At 40.5% G+C, this 22499-nt stretch overlaps 1 protein-coding gene and 1 pseudogene across 4 annotated transcripts in view; both read right to left on the reverse strand.

The window, feature by feature from the left end:
• Nrde2 (NRDE-2, necessary for RNA interference, domain containing) overlaps window positions 1-7675 on the reverse strand; it is a 45154-nt gene extending 37479 nt beyond the window's left edge. For 3 of the 4 annotated variants that reach the window (XR_013439214.1, XR_013439213.1, XM_005321316.5), the window contains exon 1: window positions 7529-7675. Coding sequence is in view for 2 of the 4 variants with exons in the window: in XM_005321316.5 (XP_005321373.1) it covers window positions 7529-7592 (64 nt within the window). In the remaining 2 variants the exon portion in view is untranslated. Of the gene's footprint in view, window positions 1-7172; window positions 7353-7528 lie in introns of those variants that run through there. The other variant, XM_040276509.2, reaches the window with a different exon arrangement.
• A 4335-nt stretch (window positions 7676-12010) lies between these two features.
• On the reverse strand, window positions 12011-12138 carry LOC120887125 (U5 spliceosomal RNA; annotated as a pseudogene).
• Between the last annotated feature and the right edge of the window lie 10361 nt (window positions 12139-22499).

The raw sequence follows: 22499 nt of genomic DNA on the forward strand, positions 1-22499 counted from the left end.
CTTGTCAGTATTTTGTTCACAGCAACAAAAAGTTAATTAATAGTACTGACTAGACAAGAAGTTGGTTTATGTTTGCTAGTATATTTGCTGAATAAGTACAGAATATCATAAGTAATAATCACTAGATGATCATTACTGAAGGAATCTGGGGAAACATCTAGTCTATATTTTTTCAAACTTTTCTTAACCAAGGAATTCACTTTTCTTAAAGAAACAAAAAAAAAAATTAAGAAAAGTTCAACCTACAGAATGTAAAAGGCAGGGATAGTCTGGCTGGCTGTTCAGAGGGAGGGGATGAGATGCTCTCTGGAGCACAGCTCTAACATATAGCTGGAGGCTCAAAGAGGTTAAGTCATGTGGCCAAGGGCACACATCTAAACCTGGTCATCAATTCTTCATCCAATGCTCTCTAGCACACCATGGTACTTCTCTCTGCTTCCTCACTCAGGAGGTAGCTCTCCTAAAGTCTCCTTGCCATTGTTACCTGAGGCTGTTACGGCAATATTCGCACTGTAATCTCATTTTCTACACATCACTATTCCCACTATATTCTACACTGAGCGTCAAACAACTCAAATCCTCTGGGCACCAGAGTAGTAATGATTATTGTGACATGATAAGAGAGTGGCAACAGAAAAAATAAAAACAAAACCCTAAAAATATTTGTCAAAAAAATATTTCCTAGGTGCTAGGTATTGGGGGTAGAGTGGTAACAAAACAGGCTATGCGCACATGGTGCTTAATGATAACCTTTTTATTATTTTTAAAAAATTTTTGGTGCCAGGGATTAAACCCAGGGCCTTGCTAAATTGCTGAGGCTTTGAACTTATGATTCTCCTGTCTCAGCCTCTGAGCTGCTGGGATTACAGGCATGCACCACCATGTCTGGAACTTGATCATAATTTTACCTGGTCAAATAGTATATTTGGATTGTCAAATTCAACAATAGTTAAACAGATTACTGGAGTCATATAAGAGATTAAAGATGCTTATTTAATCAGACTGCAAAGTCCTTTCAAGGGTTACTGACATCCTCAAATAATTTACACTGCCTGTAGAAATCAAACATGTAATTGTGGCAATACTGAGCAGGATGTAACATATTACAGAGAAGAGCAACAAGGTACCAAATGTTCAAGGCTTAAGAGAAAACTGACAGACCTTTCCTCCCTGAGGGCCATGGATCAGTAAATAAACCACAGGTTGTGACTTGCCTGGAAAACTGGCACTTGGCTATACACACACCTAAGAAAGGAAAAACGGTGGAGGTTTGGAGCAGAAAACCACTGTAGACCTATTGCCTAACAAAAATAGGCAGCTACCTGGTGGGACTGCAGCATGTATACACTTCCAAGGTGACTTAACAGAAAGTGGTAAGATCAATCAACATCAAATACTTAATGCTGAAATACTTTCTGTTATAAGTTTATTATACAAATCCACTTCTCTGTCACTACTGAAAATGCTTTAATTCAATCTCACCATTGATAAACAAAGATTTAAACTTTAAAAACAAATTTTGCATTATAATTGGATAAAATATCCCAGTTCTATACCCACTCCACATTCTTTTACTACAAAAAGCAATGATTACTAGTTTCAGTGAACTCAAAAGATGAGTGTCACCCCAGAGATGATAATCTAAAAAACATTTCTAGGGCTGAATGCATTAAATAAATTAGCACATATATTAAGGAAGATGTTTGCTCTTAAAAGAATAAATCAAACTCTTTGTTTTGATCAAACCCCTTATTTTCTGACAATCCAAGAGCACAAACTGAACTTGTATAAAGAGTACTAGCAAACATGGCTGGCAGCTGTGTCAGGATGATGATGACAGACAATGGAGCCAAATCAATCCTTCCATGGATGTTAACCTATGGTTTGAAAAGGCTCAGGAATTCCAAAGAGAATGTTTAAACAACACTGTAACGTTGAACATGGCCTCCAACACGGCCCAGCCCGATTTATAACTCAAGTTCTGGAGTCAGAAAGATCTGGGTTCAAACTTACTTTACCATTCATTAGTTGTACAACTCTGAACAAAATGTTTAACCTCCTGAGTCTTTTTTCATTCAGTAATCTTTTTTTTTTTTTTTAAACTAAAAGCCATATTCTGTTCTGGGCACTAGGAATACAAATGAACCAAATAAACCCAATACTACCTGGTGGTCACCATGCAGTATGATAAAGGCCAAGCTCCAGAAAACACACCAGGTATAATCAGAGGATTTCAATAGGTTACCAAATACAGACAAAGTTTGAACCAGGGAAAGCTGCCTTGGAGAACATCTCACCTAAGATCTAAAAGCTGATGAGGTAAGCAAATGTGCTCCTGGGAAGTGTCCAGGCAGAGGAAACTGGTTATAGAAAGGTCTGAATGTGAGAACTCATGGTCTCTCTGGCTAGACCACTGGGGCTGAGGGGAAGTGGGGGCAAAATGAAGGTGGGGAGATTGGGCTTTAAAAAAAAGTGGTTCGAGTTTACCCTAACAACAATGGATGGACATTCTGAGAGTTTTGAGCAATAGTGACAAAATCAGATGTGGTATTCAAAAGAAGAGCAGGTACTTAGAAGCTAAACCTCCTGAGTTCCAATCCATGGGCAAGTTATTCTGGCTTTGGCTTCCATTTCCTCATCCATAAAAATGCAAAGAACAGCACCAACTTCATAAGGTTGTTATGAGAGGTCAATGAGTTAGTATTTGTTGAGATGAGTTAGTTAGTATTTGTCGAGTATTTAGACCAATGAGTGGCAATGTGTAGCAAAGCCACTCAAAAGAATTATTTCAAGTGATTTTTAAAAGCTTACATCTTTTTTATAATATTTTATAGTGTAAGGCAAAAATCACAGTGCTTCCACTTATAATAGTGAAACACTAGAAGCAGTCCAAATGTCTTTAATGGAAAACTGGCTGAATAAAGCGTACATATATATATTTTAGTTGCAAATGAACACAATACCTTTATTTTATTTATTTTATTTATTTATGTTTATGTGGTGCTGAGGATCAAACCCCAGGACTCACAGTGCTAGGCAAGCACTCTGCCATTGAGCCACAACCAATGTGTTTTTAAGTAAACTCAGTAAATACATTTTAAAATTCTTGCTACATTGTGAAGAGTGATTTAGGGAGTGAAGGAAAGACTATTTTAGGAGGTTATTGTAACCCAGGAAATGAGTATGGCAAAAATTAGGTAGTGGTAGTGGAAACAGAAAGAAACTAATAAACTGAAGAACTGAATGGGGCACAGGGAGAGTTGTGGTAAGCAATTAAGTTTGGGTTTGGGTGAATGGCAGCACCATTTTCTAATATATGTGGTCACAGAAAGAACCGAGTTTGGGGATAATAACTTCAGTTTCTTCCCCAAATAAGGGTAGTACACTTGCTTCCCATGAACTGACTCGCCACCTTCCATCCCAACTCTGTCCACATATTTTACTCACAAGCAACAATGATTAAGGTACACAATCTTAATAAACAATCCAAGGATACAAAGAAGTGTTTGAGAATTGGAGGAATCTGAAACTGGGGGCTCTCTGCTGCTCCTGACCAGTGGCTACTCTGCATTCCTCTTTGTTCAAAGGAAAAGTGGTGCTGAACACATCCCTCCAGACCCTCTACTGAATGTGATGCCTACTCAAATGCTGGCCTCACTCTTCACAATACCTCAACAGTGGAGAGCAGAGTCCCTCTCATTCTTTTTGGTACTACTTGTCTTTCCTGTCCAAGAGTTAAATATTTTGCTTCCCCCACCACTGGACCTCTTTACCACTACTCCTAAGCTTACATCTTTTTTATAATATTTTATAGTGTAAGGCAAAAATCACAGTGCTTCCACTTATAATAGTGAAACACTAGAAGCAGTCCAAATGTCTTTATTGAAAACTGGCTGAATAAAGCATTTGCCATTCACACAATGGAGTTTGGGACACCAATAAGGAAGCTCTCTACACTTTGCTATAAGAGCCATCTTCTGGATCTAAGATAAAATACAGAATAGTTAAGTGGTTAGGAAAGAGAAGGCAAATGTAGTTAGTTACATTAAGGCAGAAAAAATGGAAGGATAACACTGACCTATGGAAAATGTTAACTTGTGGGGGAAGGAAAAGAATTTTATACTTGGTTTACTTAATCAGGATCCAGAAGCTTTCTTTCTCTGAATATAACTGATTTATATTTTCATCTTTATAATATGTACCATCATTATAGAACAAGATTAAATGAAAAAGAAGAAAAAGCATTCCCTAAAAACTGAAAATATAACCAACATATCTATGTATCAAAAGTGATAGCAAAGGGCTGGGATTGTGGCTCAAGTGGTATAGAGCGCTCTCCTAGCACCTGTGAGGCACTGGGTTCGATCCTCAGCACCACATAAAAATAAAATAAAGATACTGTATCCACCTAAAAATTTAAAAATTTTTAAAAAGTGGTAGCAAAGCCACTCAAAAGAATTATTTCAAGTGATTTTTAAAATAATAATTTGGGCTGTGTGAAGTGGTGAACAACTATCATCCCAGTGGCTCAGGAGGCTGAGGCAGGAGGATTCCAAGTTCAAAGCCAATCTCAGGAACTTAGCAAGGCCCTAAGCAACACAGCAAGACTCTGTCTCTAAATAAAATAAAAAAGGTCTGAGGTTGTGACTCAGTGATTGAGCAACCCTGGGTTCAATCCCTGGTACAAAAACAATAATAATTATTATTATTATTATTACTATTATTATTATTATTATTCATGAGTTAATAATGAAACACAAAAACTCAATGGTAACCTCTAGTAGTTACCAGGACCCAACTTTTCATTCTGCAAACTGACAAAGGAAATGAATCAAGTATTCAAACTGTCAAATCTTGCCTGAATCATATTTTATGGTACCTCAAGAGTCTCTAAGGAATGACGATGCTAATATAGGAGTAAAGAAAAAACTAGAAAATAACCAGTTAACAACTGGTGATTGCAAAAATCATTAGGTGAAAGGTTGATGGGCAGCTTCCTAAAGAAAGAAAGAGGTTGCAAATAAATGAATCCACCAGTGAAATCTTTCTTTTTTTAGTACTGGGGATTGAACTCTGGGGCACTCAACCACTGAGCCTCATCCCCATCCCTATTTTGGACCAGACCAGTGAAATCTTACTATCACTAAAAGAGAAAACTATATAGCATACCTTCCCAATATAATATCAAGTACAAGGTGTTTTCCACAAAAGAGATTATTCCTGAATCTAATTGTTCTCTAGATCTAATTACCAGCTTATAAGAAACAGAAAAGCATTAAATGACATCATGAAGATGTGGTGGAAAATGTCTTCAAGACAAATAACCCAGTTTCCTTTACAAAAAAGTGTCACCTGAGAATAAAGAAGATATGAAGAAATTGTTTTATACTGAAATAGACATATTCATAAAATGCAATGTAGAGCCTGACTTCTGGATCCTGATTAAATAAACCAAGTATAAAAGGCCATATGAAGACACCTTGGGAAAACTGAACACTGATTCATAACTAAATGATACTAAGAAATTACAGTTAATCTCACTATAAGTGATAATCTAGTGTTTAAATTTTTTAAAAATATTTTATGAAAAGCACTTTTCCATACATTATCTGATGCTGGATACCCAGAGCATGTACAATAAATACTGGTTAAGATAAACCTTTAATAAATAAACCTTCAATTTCCCTCCCAAAATAAAATACACCCTCATCTTGTTTAAAGGTCACTATACTCCCTTATCACCAGCCCAATCATATTTCCACACTAACTGGATTATTTTGCAGTTCTATGCACAAGTCTCATGCTTTTCCTCCTCAGGTTCTTCAAGACTCTGGAATATTCTTCCACAACCTCTACTTGTCCAAATCCTACTCTCTTGAGGACGGTCCCAAAGTTAGCTCCTACATAAAAATAAAAAGCCTTCTTTGAATCTTCCGTTAGAAGTTGTTATTGCTATGGTTCACCTCTGACGTCTACAACATCCTACTTTGTACTGTTATTTTTTAGGTTCCCTTATTCCACATTAATTCTGAGTAATTCTAGCAAATATTTATTTAACACTTACTGTATTCTTAGTTACTAGCAAATGGCTAAGTGGCTTAGCTAAGTATACTACAATGCAGAGACAATTTCCCTGGCCTTATTGATTACAGTCTAATAAGGATTACATTAACCACATAAGAAATACAAATGTTAAGAACTGTTACAAAAAGAGAAGTGCAGGAGTTAAGAGAGGATAGAAAGAGGTGTGTTAAATTAAGTTTAAGCTAAAAATGCCTCAGATATGTGCATCCTTATATGGTAAACTATAACCTGCCTTGGTAGGCCAAAGAACAATCTAATTTAGGAGTAAAGAGTACACTCTTCTAACAAATATTTGAATCTTAGTCAATCACAGTAGCTCAGTTAAGTCACCTGCAGGGAGCAGTTGACTCCAATAAGATAAAACAATGAGCTGTAACCATTTAAGTTGTGGCTGTACCTCACTTCCACTTTCTATCCATAAATGTTTCTGACCAGTTGCATATCAGGAGTTCTTTGGACCTATTCTGGTTCTGAGTGCTACCTGACTATAAATTCGGGAATAAAAGCCAAATAAGATCTTTAAATTTGCTGTAATTTTTTTGACACATCTTACACACAATTGGGCCCTTTCACATGAAGTACATGACTTGGGATTGTCCTTTTTTTTAATTTTTCTTTTTTTCCTTTTGGTATCAGGAATTGAACCCGGAGGCTTATCATTAAGCCACATCCCCAGGCCTTTTTAAATTTTGACATATGGTCCTGCTAAATTGCTTAGGGCCTCGAGAAATTGCTGAGGCTGGCTTTGAACTTTTGGTCCTCCTGCCTCTGCCTCCCTGAGCCTCTGGGATTAAGGCGAGCGCCTCGGTGTCCAGTGAAGGATTGTTTTTTAAATAAATTCACTGTGTGTCTCAATTTTTAACAATGCATCCCTCTTCAGATGTTTAAGGCTTAAACAAAATAATGTAGGGCTACAACGAGACACACAGTAAACTCTCAAGAACATTTTATTCTTTTCACGACTAGCTACGTCCATTTGGAAAGAACCTGATTAGTCTTTGGATTCCAATCCGTAGCTCTAGGTCTGCCAAAAGACAGAAATTCAACAAGTATCTTACAAATAAATAGAACATTAAAGGTGGAAATACGTAAGAACATCCAGCATTTGCATCGGGAGTCTCTTTACAATGTGGAGCACCGTCATTTTAAAGGTGAAGTGAAGCTACGAGAAAGAAAGAAGTCCGACAATATCTTGGTCCTAGCTCCATAGCCTCTTTTCCGTCTTCCCTCCTCCTTCCAAAACTCGACAACCCTCGCCCCCGAAGGCGCCCTCGAGCCCCACACCCCGGGCAGAGCGCGGGGCCCTTCCCAGAAGGCTTTGCAACGCGCGGAGAACTCTGGGATACAAACGGATAAACAAACCTAAGACAATACACGCGACCCGGGCCCAAGAGACTGGCCTTAACCTCGCCGGGTGCTTTCTTCAACATTTTTGTGTGCTCACCTTTCCTGGAACCCCCACCATCGGGGGCCTCACTAACGCCCGCAAAGGCTGGGAACAGCGCCATGCACACAGGCCGCTCCGCCGTTCCTCTCTACGGAAGTGGCCCCTGCCGGCGAGCGCCGATTGGAGGACTCCACCGGTCGCAGTGCACTCTGGGAAGTGTGGTTTCCCTGGGGCTCGCCGGGACTCGACCTCAGACCTTGTGGGGCGGGACAAGAGAAGCGAGGTGCCTGCTGGAGGGGACCGGGAAAGAGGGCTTCCTTCCTGCTGGTTGGTGCCCTCAGGCTTCTGTGAGAGCCTGAAATGGAGGCGCTCAGACCGGGAAGGGACTAGGAAATCGGAATTCTAATTCCTCCTTAAACGTACAAAGTCATTTTGTCAACGGGGTCGGATGAATCAAATGCTCTAAACTTTAGTTTCGTTACCTGCAGAATATCGAGAGAGTAAATGAATGAAATTTACTTAATGAAAGCTGTGTGAGTTGTGACTGTCGAGATGTCAACACTTAAATCAGGTTGCCATTTTAAAGACCCCAGAAGTACGAAAGAATGCTAGGGCCCGTCCAGTTCAACGTTCTGTAATAGGAAATACATTCGCCTGCCTATGAAGTATTCTTGTGGGGGGGCGAGGGGGTGCTGACTTCAAATCTAATCAAGTCCGCTACTAAAAATACAGGAATAAAGGAAAATTAACAGCCTTCATACCACCTAGAAGCAATCAGCCAAATCCAAAATGAGGGAAATCATGGAAAGCTTGTGATTGGATTTCTTAGGCAAATCTGTGTTTTTGAGAGTGTTAACCAAAGTTCCACCCTTGTCTCCAATGCCAGCCCAATAAGGAAAACATGATTTTGCAAACATGGAAAAAGATGTTTCATTACTTTGCTAGCAAAGGAGAAACACAGGGGACTCCTGTCCCCAGAGTCTGTGATTCTATCCAGCAGGGGAAACATAGGGTTTTTAAAGAGGTGAGTCAAAGGCTATATTCCAGGTGCACCTTGTCAGGGGAAGTAAATCACCTGTGGCCCTGAAAGATAGCATTTTGTTAGGTCTTCTGGCGCCATCCTCAAAATCTGAATTGCTTCATTCCTGTGGTGTGTGTTTGCTCAAGGACAGATAACTCAGCCTTGGATGGGAAGAAGGGTAATCTTGCTCCCACAAGGTTAGGGAGAGGGAGAAGAGAAAGGGGAGGAAAAATGTCAGTTTTAAAATAGGCCGCCATGGCAGAGCAGCAAGTGTTTTGTCCTAAGCATGAAATGTGGCCTTGTGATTCTGATTGGACAAAATGAAGAAAGACCTTTTTTTTTCTTTTCTTTTTTTTTTTTTTTTTTTTTTTGGTGTGTGTGTGTGCTGGAGGCTGCAACCCAGGGCCTCTTGCATGCTAATGCTAGGCAAGCATTATACCACTAAACTACATCCCAACATTTTTAAGACAAAAACATAAAGAAGGTGGATAGAGTATTTATTATATGACATCAAGAGATTATTGATTATTTTCTTACATGTACCAAAGGACAAATGGCACAAAAATGTCTTTTTAACTTTCTTAAGTATTAGAGATTCATACTGAAGAATTTGCAAGTGAAAATAGATGGTGATATTTTCCTTTGGATTCCAAGGAGCTCAGTGATCTTCAGAGTTAGATAAAATGTCAGAAATCATAGATGTGCATCTAATCATCTAATCAAGTGATGAATGAACCCCTGCATAGGTGCACACCTGCATGAGAATTGGGTTGTGTGAGTCCAAAATCAACACATTCAGCTTCCAAGTCCCTGACATAGTATTTACAAAAAGGGGCTTAGTAGGATAGTAGGGACAGTAATCCTCTACATTTCTGCAACTAAATATCAGGTTCTGTCAAAATCTCTGGCTGTAAATTATCTCAGTTGATCCATGTAGTATCTGCCTTCACTTCAGATAACTTGATGTTAACAGTCTTTCCTGATACTTCCTATTTTTCCATTCCAGAAACCTAAGAATTAATATGAAAGGCTTAAGAAATCTAAACCATAGTAATAATGTTTCTGTAATTTGGACATACTAGGTATTTTGTATATTATAAATGTGTAAGAGAATTTAGCATGAGACTCCTTACACGAACAATTTAAAGTAGGTAATCAAATAACTAGTATAGATTTCTGGTTGTAAGTTGAAATCTGGATGAAGCTTATGCAGAGTTCCAGGACATCTAAGAAACCTAAAGTTTACCATATTGCAACTGTAATTGATTAGCTTTATTAAGAATGAATAATTGCAGAGATAGTCTGATAAATGAAGTACCTAAAAAGGAAACAATATTGTTAAATCATATAAAATGTACAAGTGCTTTGTAGAGGTCAGCAAACTTTTTCTTAAAATGACACATTGTAAATAATTTAGACTTTATGGGCCAAAGGGTCTTCTTCACAACTACTGTCATTATATTGGGAAAGCAGTCACAAACAATAAAATATATAAATGAATGTGCATGTCTATGTTCCAGTAAAATTTTATTTACAAAAACAGATGGTAGGCCCAACATGCTATAGTTTGCCAGCCCTAAAGACTTCAAAATTATAATTGAACAGTGTTTAATTAACTACCTTTATAAATTCAAACCAACATTACTCAAGACCCTTTTAAAATTATTGCTAAAATCTGGGGCTAGGCTGTCCCTCTCCTCAATCAATACCCAAAGGACTTAAAAACAGCATACTACAGGGACACAGCCACATCAATGTTTACAGAAGCACAATTCACAATAGATAAACTGTGGAACCAACCTAGATGCCCTTCAATAGACAAATGGATAAAAAAAAAATGTGGCATTTATACACAATGGAGTATTACTCTGCATTAAAAAATGACAAAATCATAGAATTTGCAGGGAAATGGATGGCATAAGAGCAGATTATGCTAAGTGAAGCTAGCCAATCCCTAAAAAACAAATGCCAAATGTCTTCTTTGATATAAGGAGAGTAACTAAGAACAGAGTAGTGAGGAAGAGCATGAGAAGAAGATTAACATTAAACAGGGATGAGAGGTGGGAGGGAAAGGGAGAGAGATGGGAAACTGCATGGAAATGGAAGGAGACCCTCAGGGTTATACAAAATTACATACAAGAGAAAGTGAGGGGTAAGGGAAAAAAAACAAGGGGGAGAAATGAATTACAGTAGATGGGGTAGAGAGAGAAGAGGGGAGGGGAGGGGAGGGGAGGGGAGGGGAGGGGAGGAGGATAGCAGAGGATAGGAAAGGCAGCAGAATACAACAGACACTAGTATGGCAACATGTAAATCAGTGGATGTGTAACCGATGTGATGCTGCAATCTGTATACGGGGTAAAAATTGGAGTTCATAACCCACTTGAATCAAAGTGTGAAATATGATATATCAAGAACTATGTAATGTTTTGAACAACCAACAATAAACATTTAAGAAAGAGAGATGAATGGATTTAAAAAACCGGCATATATACACAATGGAATATTACTCATCAATAAAAGAGAATAAAATCATGGCATTTGCAGGTAAATGGATAGAGTTAGAGAAGATAATGCTAAGTGAAGTTAGCCAATCCCCCCAAAAAAAACCAAAGTCTGAATGTTTTCTTTGATATAAGGAGGCTGATTTCTAGTGGGATAGGGAACAGGAGCATGAGAGGAATAGACGAACTCTAGGTAGGGCAGAGGGATTGGAGGGGAAGGGAGGGGGAATGGGGTAATTAACGATGGTGGAATGTGATAATCATTACTATCCAAAGTACATGTATGAAGACATGAATCAGTGTGAATATACTATGTATATAATCAGAGATATGAAAAATTGTGCTGTCTTATATGTAACAAGAATTGTAATGCATCCTGCTGTCATATGTAAATTTAAAAAATTAAATTTAAAAAAAAATCTGCGGCTGGGGCTGGGGGTCAGCGGTAGAGCACTTGCCTCTCATGTGGGGGCCCTGGGTTCGATCCTCAGCTCCACATAAATAAACAAAGGTATTGCATCTCTCTACAACCAAAATAAAATATTTTTTAAAAAGAACCAAAACTTTTTTTTCAATTAAAACATTTATTCCTTTGTATCCAACAAAATTTCAAGATATGAAGAGGACAGAGAGATATGTTAATACTACTAGAGAAGACAGTTAGCAAAACCCTGATTGTAAGAATCCATAGAGAACAAGCTACATAGTTCCTTCAACAAAGTATAAGGAAAAAAAAATAGAGAGCCACAAAGGGATGCTATGGCTTGACTATTTCTGTCTTCTCCAAAATTCACACATTGAAACTTAAGAAGCAGATTAAGTTTCACCACTTTAGTGGGTGATTAAGTCAAGTGGTGGGATTAGCAACCTTAAAAATATGGGCGGAGGGAAACAGTGTTCCTCCCACTTTCCCTTCTGTCTTCTGCCGTGTGAGGATATAGCAACTAGGTACCATCTTGGAAGCAGAAACACCTCTAACCACATATTAAGCCTGCCAGGGACTTGATCACAGACTTCCCACCTTCCAGGTCTGCAAGAAATTCATTTCTTTTTCTCCCACATTTTTTTGTTGTTGTTGTTCCTCTCCAAGAAAATCTTTAGTAAAAGGCAAAAGATTTATACGATCTGCAGAATAACCCGAATATCTCTTCCGCATTTTTTATTGGCACATTATAGTTGTGCATAATGAAGAAATTCTTTTCTATTATTTACAAATTACCCAGACTCAGGTATTTTATTAGACCAGCACAAATGAACTAAGGGGACTTACACATGCAAAGAGATTTGAGAGATATATTGATAAATAGTTTAAGTGAGGTCTTGTTGGGCTTCTGATTCAAACACTGTATGTAACTTTGGACACTGACTGGATATTTGGTAAAATTAAGGTATTATTGTTAAAATATTATAGGCATGACAATGGTATTGTGATTTTATCTTTTTTTAAAGGGTCCCTATCTCTTAGAAGTAAATTCCTAAATACTGACAGAAGAAATGAATGACATCTAAGATTTGCTTTAAATTAATACAGGAGGTAGTTAATGGGTAGAGAGATAAGGTAGAAACAAAACCGGCCCTGGCTTGATAATTGCTGAAACTGGGTTCATGTGTACATGGGAATTCATACCCTATTTTGTCCTTTTCTGTTAAGCATATTGAAATATTCCATGATACAAAAAATATTAACCAGTAATTAAAATGTGGCTTTTCTGAAAAAAAAATCATCATAATAAGAAGGAACAAACTATTGCAACATTCAACAGAAGTGAATCTTGAAATCAGCATGGTAAGTGAGATAAGCTAGACCCATAGTGCTTACTGTATGTTTCCATTTATACAAAATCCTAGAAAATACAGGTGAATGTGTAGTGGCAGAAAGTAGACTAGCCATCAGAGAGGTCTGGGAGCAGAGGAAGGGATGTTCTACAGAGGGACCTGGGGAATCTTTTGAAGGTGAGTGATGGAAGTGTTATGTATTTTCACGATAGCTCCATAGGTGTGTGACCATCTGATACTTAAACATTTAAGAGCAAATGAGGGATTTTAATTTGTTTTAATAAATTGAACACTAATCCCCAAGGTCAGGTCAGTGCAATGTGGCCTGGTGGTCCCAGCACCATCTGGTATGTCAGGTGTTATGTTTGAAGCTAGAATGTCCCCCAAAAGCTCATGTATTGGAAACCATGGTCCCCAATGCACTAAGGTTCAGAGGTGGGGCTTTTAGGGAATGCCTGGATCCTGAGGGCTCTGAGTTCATCAGTGGATTATGGAGTAAGCAGATTCCTCCATTGACAGCTGAATGAACTACTGGGAGGTGGGACCTGTGGAGGAAGCAGGCCCTAGGAGAGCTCCCCTTCTATTTTCTTCTCCCCCTCTTTGCCTCTCTCCCTCTCTTCCTCCTGGCTGCCATGAGCCAACAACTTTCCTCCTCCACACCCTTTTGCCACGATGTTCCACCACACCTCTGCCCACAGCAAAGGACTGAAACCTCTAACCAGGAGCTAAAAGAAACTTTTCCTTTTTTTTAAGTCTTTTAAGTTGTGGTCGGGTATTTTGGTCACAGCAATGAAAAGCTAAAAATGTCTTCAGCTGATAGGTGTTCAACCCAGCTCTGACCCAAGCCAGGCCAAACAATGTTCTTTTCTGGAAATTTTAGAAATAGAATTGTAAGATAAAACCTAGTCACTCTTGTGTCTACACTGAAAGATAAAATAGCTCAGGAGCTGGTGGAGAGGCAGAGGAAACCCACCTGCAGGGAGAGAAAGGTGAAACCGGATGTAAGCTGGAGAGTCCCCAAGGTTTTGGAACTCTGCTTGTAGTTGTCTTTGAAGCTCAGCCTCATTTCTCTGCTTGGGTTCTAGGAAACAGTCAAATATCCTAATTTCCCCATTTCAGGAATCCAATCTAAGTTCAGTTTGTCATTTGCACCCAAGAGTCCTAAATAATACAGAGTGAGTGAGTGAATGATGACATTTCCTGACACCAGGTCACCATCCCAGAGTCTGGGCATGTTTCGATTAGTTTGAACGATGAATGAAATTTTTTAAACTGGTCTACCCAGAACATATAAAAGCCAACTCCCTTTCATCTTGAATGGGAAAGAATCCTCATTCACTCCCCAGCTCAGGCGATCTGGAGGAACAGGTCTATCAACTCATTCAGTCTTAAGGAATTCTCTGATAGTCCCTGTGAAGTAAAAGAAAGAAATGTGCCCTTTGGGAACCAGAGATAACAGCAAAGAGAGGAAAGAACATGAGCCACTTCACAAATGTGGTCTAGGCTAGGGATGTGGCTCAAGCGGTAGCGCGCTCACCTGGCATGCGTGCGGCCCAGGTTCGATCCTCAGCACCACATAAAAACAAATGTGGTCTGCTCTTCTGCTTTGTTTGGAAGCTGTGGGGACCTTGAATTGGAAATGTCTCAATATGTGGACACAATTCCAATCTTTGGTCATAGCTAAAGCAATCTATTGAAGCGTAATTTATAATTTCCTTAAGCCAGAATATATCTGAGATACATAAGGTTGGAGAAATCCTGCAGAAATACACAGAGGGAAGTCACCAACACCCCTTGATAATGGTGTGGAGAAACTGCATGTACGTTTGCTCTCTTGTAAGGAAGCTCATGTATTCAGGCTGTGGCACTTCATGAGAGCCCTGGATAAAAGTGGCTTTAACCAGAGTCTTTTTATTGGGGGAGGGGGGCATGTTTCAACACGTTGCCCAGGCTGGTCTTGAACTCTGGGACTCCCACCTCAGCCTCCTGAGTAGCTGGGACTATAGGCAGGTGTCACTATGTCTGGCTAACCAGAGTTTTTAAAGGTTAAATGAATCTTGTTGGAGCTTATTCTTTTGGGGGAGACGGAGCGGGTACCAGGGATTGAACTCAGAGACCCTCAACCACTGAATCACATCCCCAGCCCCATTTTGTATTTCATTTAGAGACAGGGTCTCACTGAGTTGCTTAGTGTCTCGCTTTATATGAGGCTGGCTTTGAACTCATGATCCTTTTGCCTCAGTCTCCCGAGCTGCTGGGATTAGAGGCGTGTACTACCAGGCCCATCTCCTTGAAGAGCTTAGAATTTTCATCTTTTGTTGTGATTATGGCTCTTTAAAAAAATAATAAATGGTTTTATTTTATTCATTGGTCTTGGGAATTGAACCCAGAGACTCACACGTGCTCAGCATGCTCTCTACCTCTGAGCTACACCCCCAGCCCAATGAATGTTGTGAGCTTTTTAAAATATTATGTTGTGGGGCTGGGATTGTGGCTCAGTGGTAGAGCATTCTCCTAGCATGTGCGAGGCCCTAGGTTTGATCCACCCCAGGGGGCATATGGCAATGTCTGAAGATGGTTTTGACTGCCACAACCAGGGGGTTGCTACTGGCATCCGCAGTAGAGACCTGGGAGGCTGCAAAACATCTTACCATGCACGGGTCGCCCCCACCACGAAGGAACATCTGGCCCCAAATGTCAATAGTACTGAGGCTGAAAAATCCCTGGTTGAAACAGAAGAAATAAAATATTAAGACTGGGGATGTACCCAGTGGCAGAGTGCCTGCCTCATGTGTATGAGACCCTGGGCTCCGTCCCCAGCCCTGAAAAACAGAAGAAAGGGAAAGAGAGAGGAGGGAAGGGAGGGGGGAGGGAAGAAGAGTGACATTTACAGGAATGAAAGTGCCCAATGTTGGGGCTCAGAATATGATTGCTAAAGCATGACACCTTGGGGCTGGGGATGTGGCTCAAGCGGTAGCGCACTCGCCTGGCATGCGTGCGGCCCGGGTTCGATCCTCAGCACCACATACCAACAAAGATGTTGTGTCCGCCGAGAACTAAAAAATAAATAAATATTAAAATTCTCTCAATTCTCTCTCTCTCCTCTCTCACTCTCTCTTAAAAAAAAAAAAGTATGACACCTTGACATTTCGAGGGTTGGAAATGGAAGTAAATTGAGAAAACTGCAGAAATAGAAAAGCTACCCTCTGACCTTTTTCTGCCTTTCTCCATGAACATGGCCCTAGGGAAATTCTCCAACCTACCTCTGCTGAAAGTGGGTCACAAGACACTCAAGGGACAGGTGTCTGTCCATAACCAGAGGAATGGAATGAAGACGTGGACGCCAGGATGAGTCTGAACAAACTGGAGCTGGTGTCTCCGACCCTCCTGACCTGGCCTCGCACCTGTCCGCCTGTCCACCTGTCTGCCTGTCCACAGAAACGCAGTCCTCCCTGGGGCCCGGAGGCTTCTTTCCTTTTCTTTTCTTACATTTCTTTTCCCCCTGACTCTTCATTTCTGAGGTCTCCCTCGTCACAGAACCCTTGGGTGAAGTAATTTGCTTATCTCTTATTAATCTGTCTTTTGCAATAGTGGTGAAAGCCATCAGCCACAAACCTTGTGATGGGAGAGGAAAAGAAATTATGCCACCAAAGATGTCACTGTCACCATCTAAAAAGAATTCATGAAGATTCTGCCTTTCAAATCCTTCACACACACACACACACACACACACACACCCCACAGCCATTCCCTACCACTGTGCTGCCCTCTTCCTCAGTCTAGCCTGAATGCCCATCTCAGAATGGGAGAGAATGAAGTCTCTTTTATGTACTGTGATAGCAAATGACACCGTGGAAAACCATCGCCTGCAATAAGATAACACACGGGGCCAGAAGGGCTTCCGCACCCAGCAAGCCACAGGGTAACGAGCCCTTCCTCCTTCAGCCTCCTTTGACACCACTACCAGGAACCCATCCAGCAAGATCACATGGTGGCCTCTTCCTCAGATACGGTGTGTGTTTACAAACATCTCTTGGGACAGGTTCACCCAAGGGAGGGTTATTGAACAAAGATGATCTGAGTCAAATCACAGTTTTACCAAAAAAACTTGTAAACAGATTGTGGTCTATACTCTCTGGAACTAATATCCTATATAAAGAGCTTTTGTAAATTAATAAGAAAAATGCGACTTTCATAAAAAGAGCTAAGGAAATAAAAATACTATTCACAAAAGAAGACGTAAGTAATCACAGGAAAAGTTGCTCTTTTCTTTAATAATCAAAGAAATGTGAATTTTACCACAATAAATTATAGCAATCATTTAAAAGACTGAAAATACCAGCATGTGGGAAAAGGAAGCATTATTATACATTGATGGGGAGATGAGGAGGCAGAAGCTTCTGTGTGTGTGTGTATGTGTGTGTGTGTGTGTGTGCGCGCGCGCGCGCCCACACACGCAATGTTGGGGATGGAACCCAGGGCTTCCTGCATGCTAGGTCAGCTCTCTAAAGCTGAGTTACACCTTCAGCCCTAAGCAAAAATCTTCTGGATGAGGATTTGATAATATGTAGTTACCAAAAAAAAAAAAAAAGAGGTAGGCGGAAGGGAAGAGGAATACTTTTGAAGTTGCAAATCCTCTTTGAAGAATTTATCTTAAACATGCATCCATCATGTTTATAATAGTGAAAAATGGGAAATGACCTAAAGGACCATTCTGTAAAATATCATGCAGCCTTAGAAGTGATGAAGTCAATTAAACTTATTAGCTTGGACCACACTTTTTGGTAAGTTTGTATGTCCCAATATTAACTGGGTAGTAAATCATAAACGAGATATATAGTAAACTTTATACTTTTATGAATAATACATAATGATTTTTTTCACCTTTATAATAAAGTAGAAAAAATATTTTCAAAAGGATATTTCCAGCCCCAACTTTATATTTTGGGGATTATTTAACCTTGATTTCTGATTGCTAATTTTTTGCATAAATATCTGTACAAGGCGGCTCTACAAGATGCACTATCAAAGAAGCTAGTGACATGAAGCAGGTGACAGAGTGGAAATAATTTGTAGAAAAATTGTGAACCTAACAAAATAGAAATTAGCCAATAGAATTTCTGAATGAGCTTAATGAGTATTTGGCCATCATTTAGTTAATCTGATCTTTGTGGCTGGCGAAACTAGATAATTTAAATCAAAATGCCCTGTTAGAGTAGGCAAAAATACTAACCAGGCGGGTGAGGTGGCACAAGTCTGTAATCCCAGTGGCTCAGGAGACTGAGGCAGGAGGATCACAAGTTCAAAGCCAGCTTCAGCCGCAGCAAGGTGCTAAGCAACTCAGCAAGACCCCGTCTCTAAATAAAATACAAAATAGGGCTGGGAATGTGGCTCAGTGGTTGAGTGCTCCTGAGTTCAATCCCCAGTATCCCCCCTCCCCAAAAAAAAGTACTAACCAAATTTCAAGAAAAAATAAATTCCTTTCTTGAGCACTAGGAATTATAGGTACAATTTCAGTGCAACCCAATGGAATTCTACAGCTAGATCCACTTTTACACTAAGAAAAATCAACCAACACTTCATTACGTGTTGGTACAGTACCTGATTGGCTTATCAAGGAATTCAGCCCCTGATGCGACCGCTTTCCTTTAGTGAAAAATCACCCCAATTTGTTATTTATTTTGAGTGAGTTTTCATACTTCAAAAATCAAAACTCAGTTGGACGTGGTGGTGCACTCCTGCAATCCCAGGGACTCGGGAGGCTGAGTCAAGAGAATTGCAATTTCAACACCAGCCTCAGCAATTTAGTGAGACCCTGTCTCAAAATGCAAAATTTAAAAGGGCTGGAGATGCATCCCACTGGTAGAATGCCCCTGGGTTCAATCCCCAGGGCTGGGGAGGAAAAAAAAAAAATCAACATTCGAGTCTGGGCCCTTAAACTCAAAGACCTCAGCCATGAAATTGTCACACGGTGGTGACCGTCATTCAAAGCAACATTCCAGTCTCGCTCCGCCTCATTGGTGATGCTGACGTCATAGGCAGAACTTTCACACGTGCAGCTTGAACGGCGTGAGCACGGGAGCCCGAGCTTTCCAGGTCAGACCGAGAGGCGACAACGGGGAGGGAAATCCATCTCCTGATTTTTAACTAGGCTCAAAAGTTTAGCGAACGGATCAGAATCAGCAAACACCGGTCTTGCAACATCTCGCGAGAGTCTGGAGCCGCTGGCTGCGCGTCTCACACCCGCTTCAGCTTTCGGCTGCACGAGCTGCAGCGGACTCTGCAGAATGCGCTGGTAACGGTTTCCTCCTTGACCTTCAAGTTAATTATCCCTGTTGAATCTTTAATGTCTCAAAAAGACGTGGCACTTATGTTGCTCGCAAATCCGTGGGTTTGATGAATGCCAGCATATGGATTAAATGATTTTAATGTTTAATATCTCTTATGAGCAGTCAAAAGTCTATTAAAAATTAATATAAAAATAATTCCCACTTTCCCCTTCTTACGCTGTCGGGTAACGTTATTTTACACCGCGCTGTAGTGTTCCACAAGTTGACATTCAGCGATTTGAGTTAATGAACTTGGTGATTTATTTACTGCCTTTGGGTGTTATTCCGTTACTTTTTCAATTGCTGTGAGACTTAATGCATCGTGGGCTGAGACCCTGAGCAATCAGATGAACTATGCTGGGCAGATTTTTTTTTTTTAAATGGGATCACGAATTAAAGAAGAAAGACTAAATTAGTATTTCTAATATGCTAGTCAGCGATGCTGGGCTCCAGGTTGGTGGGCTTGAGAAGGAACATTCCAGAAGTGATCCTTCTACAGTCAGGATGCTTGAGGAAACCTGGCTTCTGCCCTTGAGTAGCTGCTTATGTCCTGGCAAACCAACATCATCCATGGAGCTAAAAAGCAGAAATCTCTAGGACCCAGTGTATTGTTAAGAGGCAGCTGAGATTTTGAAAGTATTGACATTTGACATCTGTCATATCACTCTGCAAATATTTAGAACTTCCAGAAGTGATTGTTATGCTCCATGCCAAGACCAAAATGTGTCCATGCATTTGATTTCTTGGACTGTTTTATTGAGCAGTAACAGCCCTTAGCCCAGCCCTGGGGTCGGGGACTGAGAGCACATCACACAGAGATGACATTCCCCCTGGGAGGCTGTTTAGTCATTGCAGGAGAGGCATCCTGTGTAGATCACCGTCCCTGATGGAAAACTCTGGGGAGGTAAGGCTGAGCAGGGAAAGATTAGAGGAGGTCTCACCCTGCTGCTCTCATAATCACAGATGAGCTAGGGCAAAGAACTGTTGGCCAAGAGGACAGAAGCACAACTCAAATTCAGCAACAGCAACCTTGGTCAATACAAGCCAGTAGGGTTCCAAGCAGCCACCCTCAACCCAGGCAAAAGTTTCTTCCAGCCAGCCCAACCCACCGAGCCTCTGCCCTGTGATTCCTTTTATTGGAAATGTGCCAATGGAAAGGGAAACTTTTTACTTGGAAGAAGAGGAAAGGATATGGGAAGGGAGGAAAAGCTCAATATTCTTGCAGAAAAACAGGCTTGATGACCTGACACTGTACTACTAATTCCAAGGGGTTGCAGGGAGCCGGCCCCAGGCTGCTCAGGCAATTTGAGATCAGCCCAGCCAAAATACAAGAAGGAAACCCGTGCTAAGAGGAAGTGGTAGATGTTTAATTAATAAGCATTTATTAAACTTTTGCAACATTATGCAAAATACCCATGACACAAGAAGACTTGAATAATATTAGTAATATTATTCCTATATCAAAAATATCACGTGAACTCGATTTTCATACAATTTTCCTGATTAGTCTGATCTGGAATATCTTGGCTAGACAAAACTATCCCTTCCTTTGTCCTGAATTAGAGTAGGTCCCCCCCTTCCCACTAAGGCCATTACCTGCCATGTCACAGGCAGGGCTGGCCCAATTCTCCAGGGTCCATCGTTCAGGCAGTGAAGATTGTATAGGGTTGTGGTTTATCCAGTGGATGGAGATCTTGGCATGAATAGCTTCTCTTGTTATTGGGTGTTTTATTCATTTTTTGATACTGGGGATTGAACCCCGGGGCATTTACCACCAGCTACATCCCCAGCCCTTTTTATTTTTTTGAGACAGGGGTGCTGAAATTGGCCTTGAACCTGTGATCCTCCTGCCTCAGCCTCCCAAGTCACTGGGATTATAGGAGTGCACCACTGTGCCTGGATCATTTGATGGTTTCTGACTAAAAGTTATTGCTACAAAAAAAAAATAGAAGCAACAAGATTACAGTTGATGTGTATTCTGAGGAAAGTTGGTTTTTTTGGCTCTGTGATGTCATAATCATCCTAATAGGTCCCAAAAGCTATGTAGCCTGTGGGAAATAAAGACTACTCTAGGCCTCCAAACTTACCACCAAAAATTACTATTTTGTAAATAAATCACTCTGCCCCAAAATACCCACATAGTTCATTCTAAAGTATCTGATTTCAGGTTCCCCAAGGAACCTGGATGAGTAACTTAGTGTAGGTGTATTAAACAGAGACAGCCATGAATGGTGCCCAGATCTGGGGTGGATATGGTGTGGGCAGTCCCAGCCTGGACTGACTCAGGGCTCTGCATCTCTGCAGGTGGTGGCCTATCCAGTGGCCACCAGCATCTTTGGGAAAGTGGCCACAGCCTGGGCAGATGACAGAAGGAAGATGCAGGAATGCAACCCACCTTAGTCCCTGGAATAGGTGGATCTCTTTGGTCCCAGTTAAGACTGCCAAATTCCCCAAAGCCTCCCTTATCTCTCCCAAAAGAACACACTCCAGGGAGGTTCCACTTGAATGCAAGCAAAGCTCTGGGTCAAAAGATGCTGGGGCCCCAGCTGCCATCTTGAGACGGTTAAAGCAGAGAATCTAAGGCAGAAAAGAGTCGTGTTATTTTGACCTGAACTTCCATTGTAGCATTCAGACACGGTGGGAGTGGGTGTGAAGAGTTTTGAGACCTTCATGTACCTGTTGGTGTTAACTTATAACAATAATCACTACACTGTAGCTATGATCGTAAATGCTCAGCTTCTATCCCGATCTTGATTTTGACAACTTAAGTTTAATGTTTAAGCTTGATAATAAATATTGTTGAAATCATTGACTTAAGAATTTACTTTGTGTCTGCTTTTTTTTAAATTATTTTTAGTTGAGGATGGACATTGTACCTTTATTTTATTTATTTATTTTCTATGTAGTGCTGAGGATCAAACCCAATGCCTCACACAGGCAAGGTAAATGCTCTACCACTGAGCTACAACCCCAGCCCTTGTGTCTGCTTTTTGACATGCAGTTTTTTTCCACAGCAATCCCAAACTCTTCTAGGACTATTACCCACATAAATGTGGCCTCTGTTTTCATATTGAGATTATTGAGATGTACTTGAATGTTTCTGCTTTTTGTTAATTTGCAGAACTCATTCATTCTCAAAATGAAAACTCTTACAATCTAATCAAATACCCTCGGTCTCCCCCTCCAGCCCTGCTGCCCAGGCACAGCTCCACCCCACATCCTGTTATGGGAAACAAATCCATTACCTTCCCTCCCAATGCACTTCCTCATCCAAATCTCCCTATTGATTTCCACCAGTTACACAGTGCAAGTGTTCCTCTTTGGAGACTCCAAATCCATTTATTTTATCATCCATTGGGATCCCCAAGTCTCCCAAATTACACATAATACTTGATACATGT

The sequence above is a fragment of the Ictidomys tridecemlineatus genome, chromosome 5, assembly GCF_052094955.1.
Source record: "Ictidomys tridecemlineatus isolate mIctTri1 chromosome 5, mIctTri1.hap1, whole genome shotgun sequence".
Classification (NCBI taxonomy): Eukaryota; Metazoa; Chordata; class Mammalia; order Rodentia; family Sciuridae; genus Ictidomys; species Ictidomys tridecemlineatus.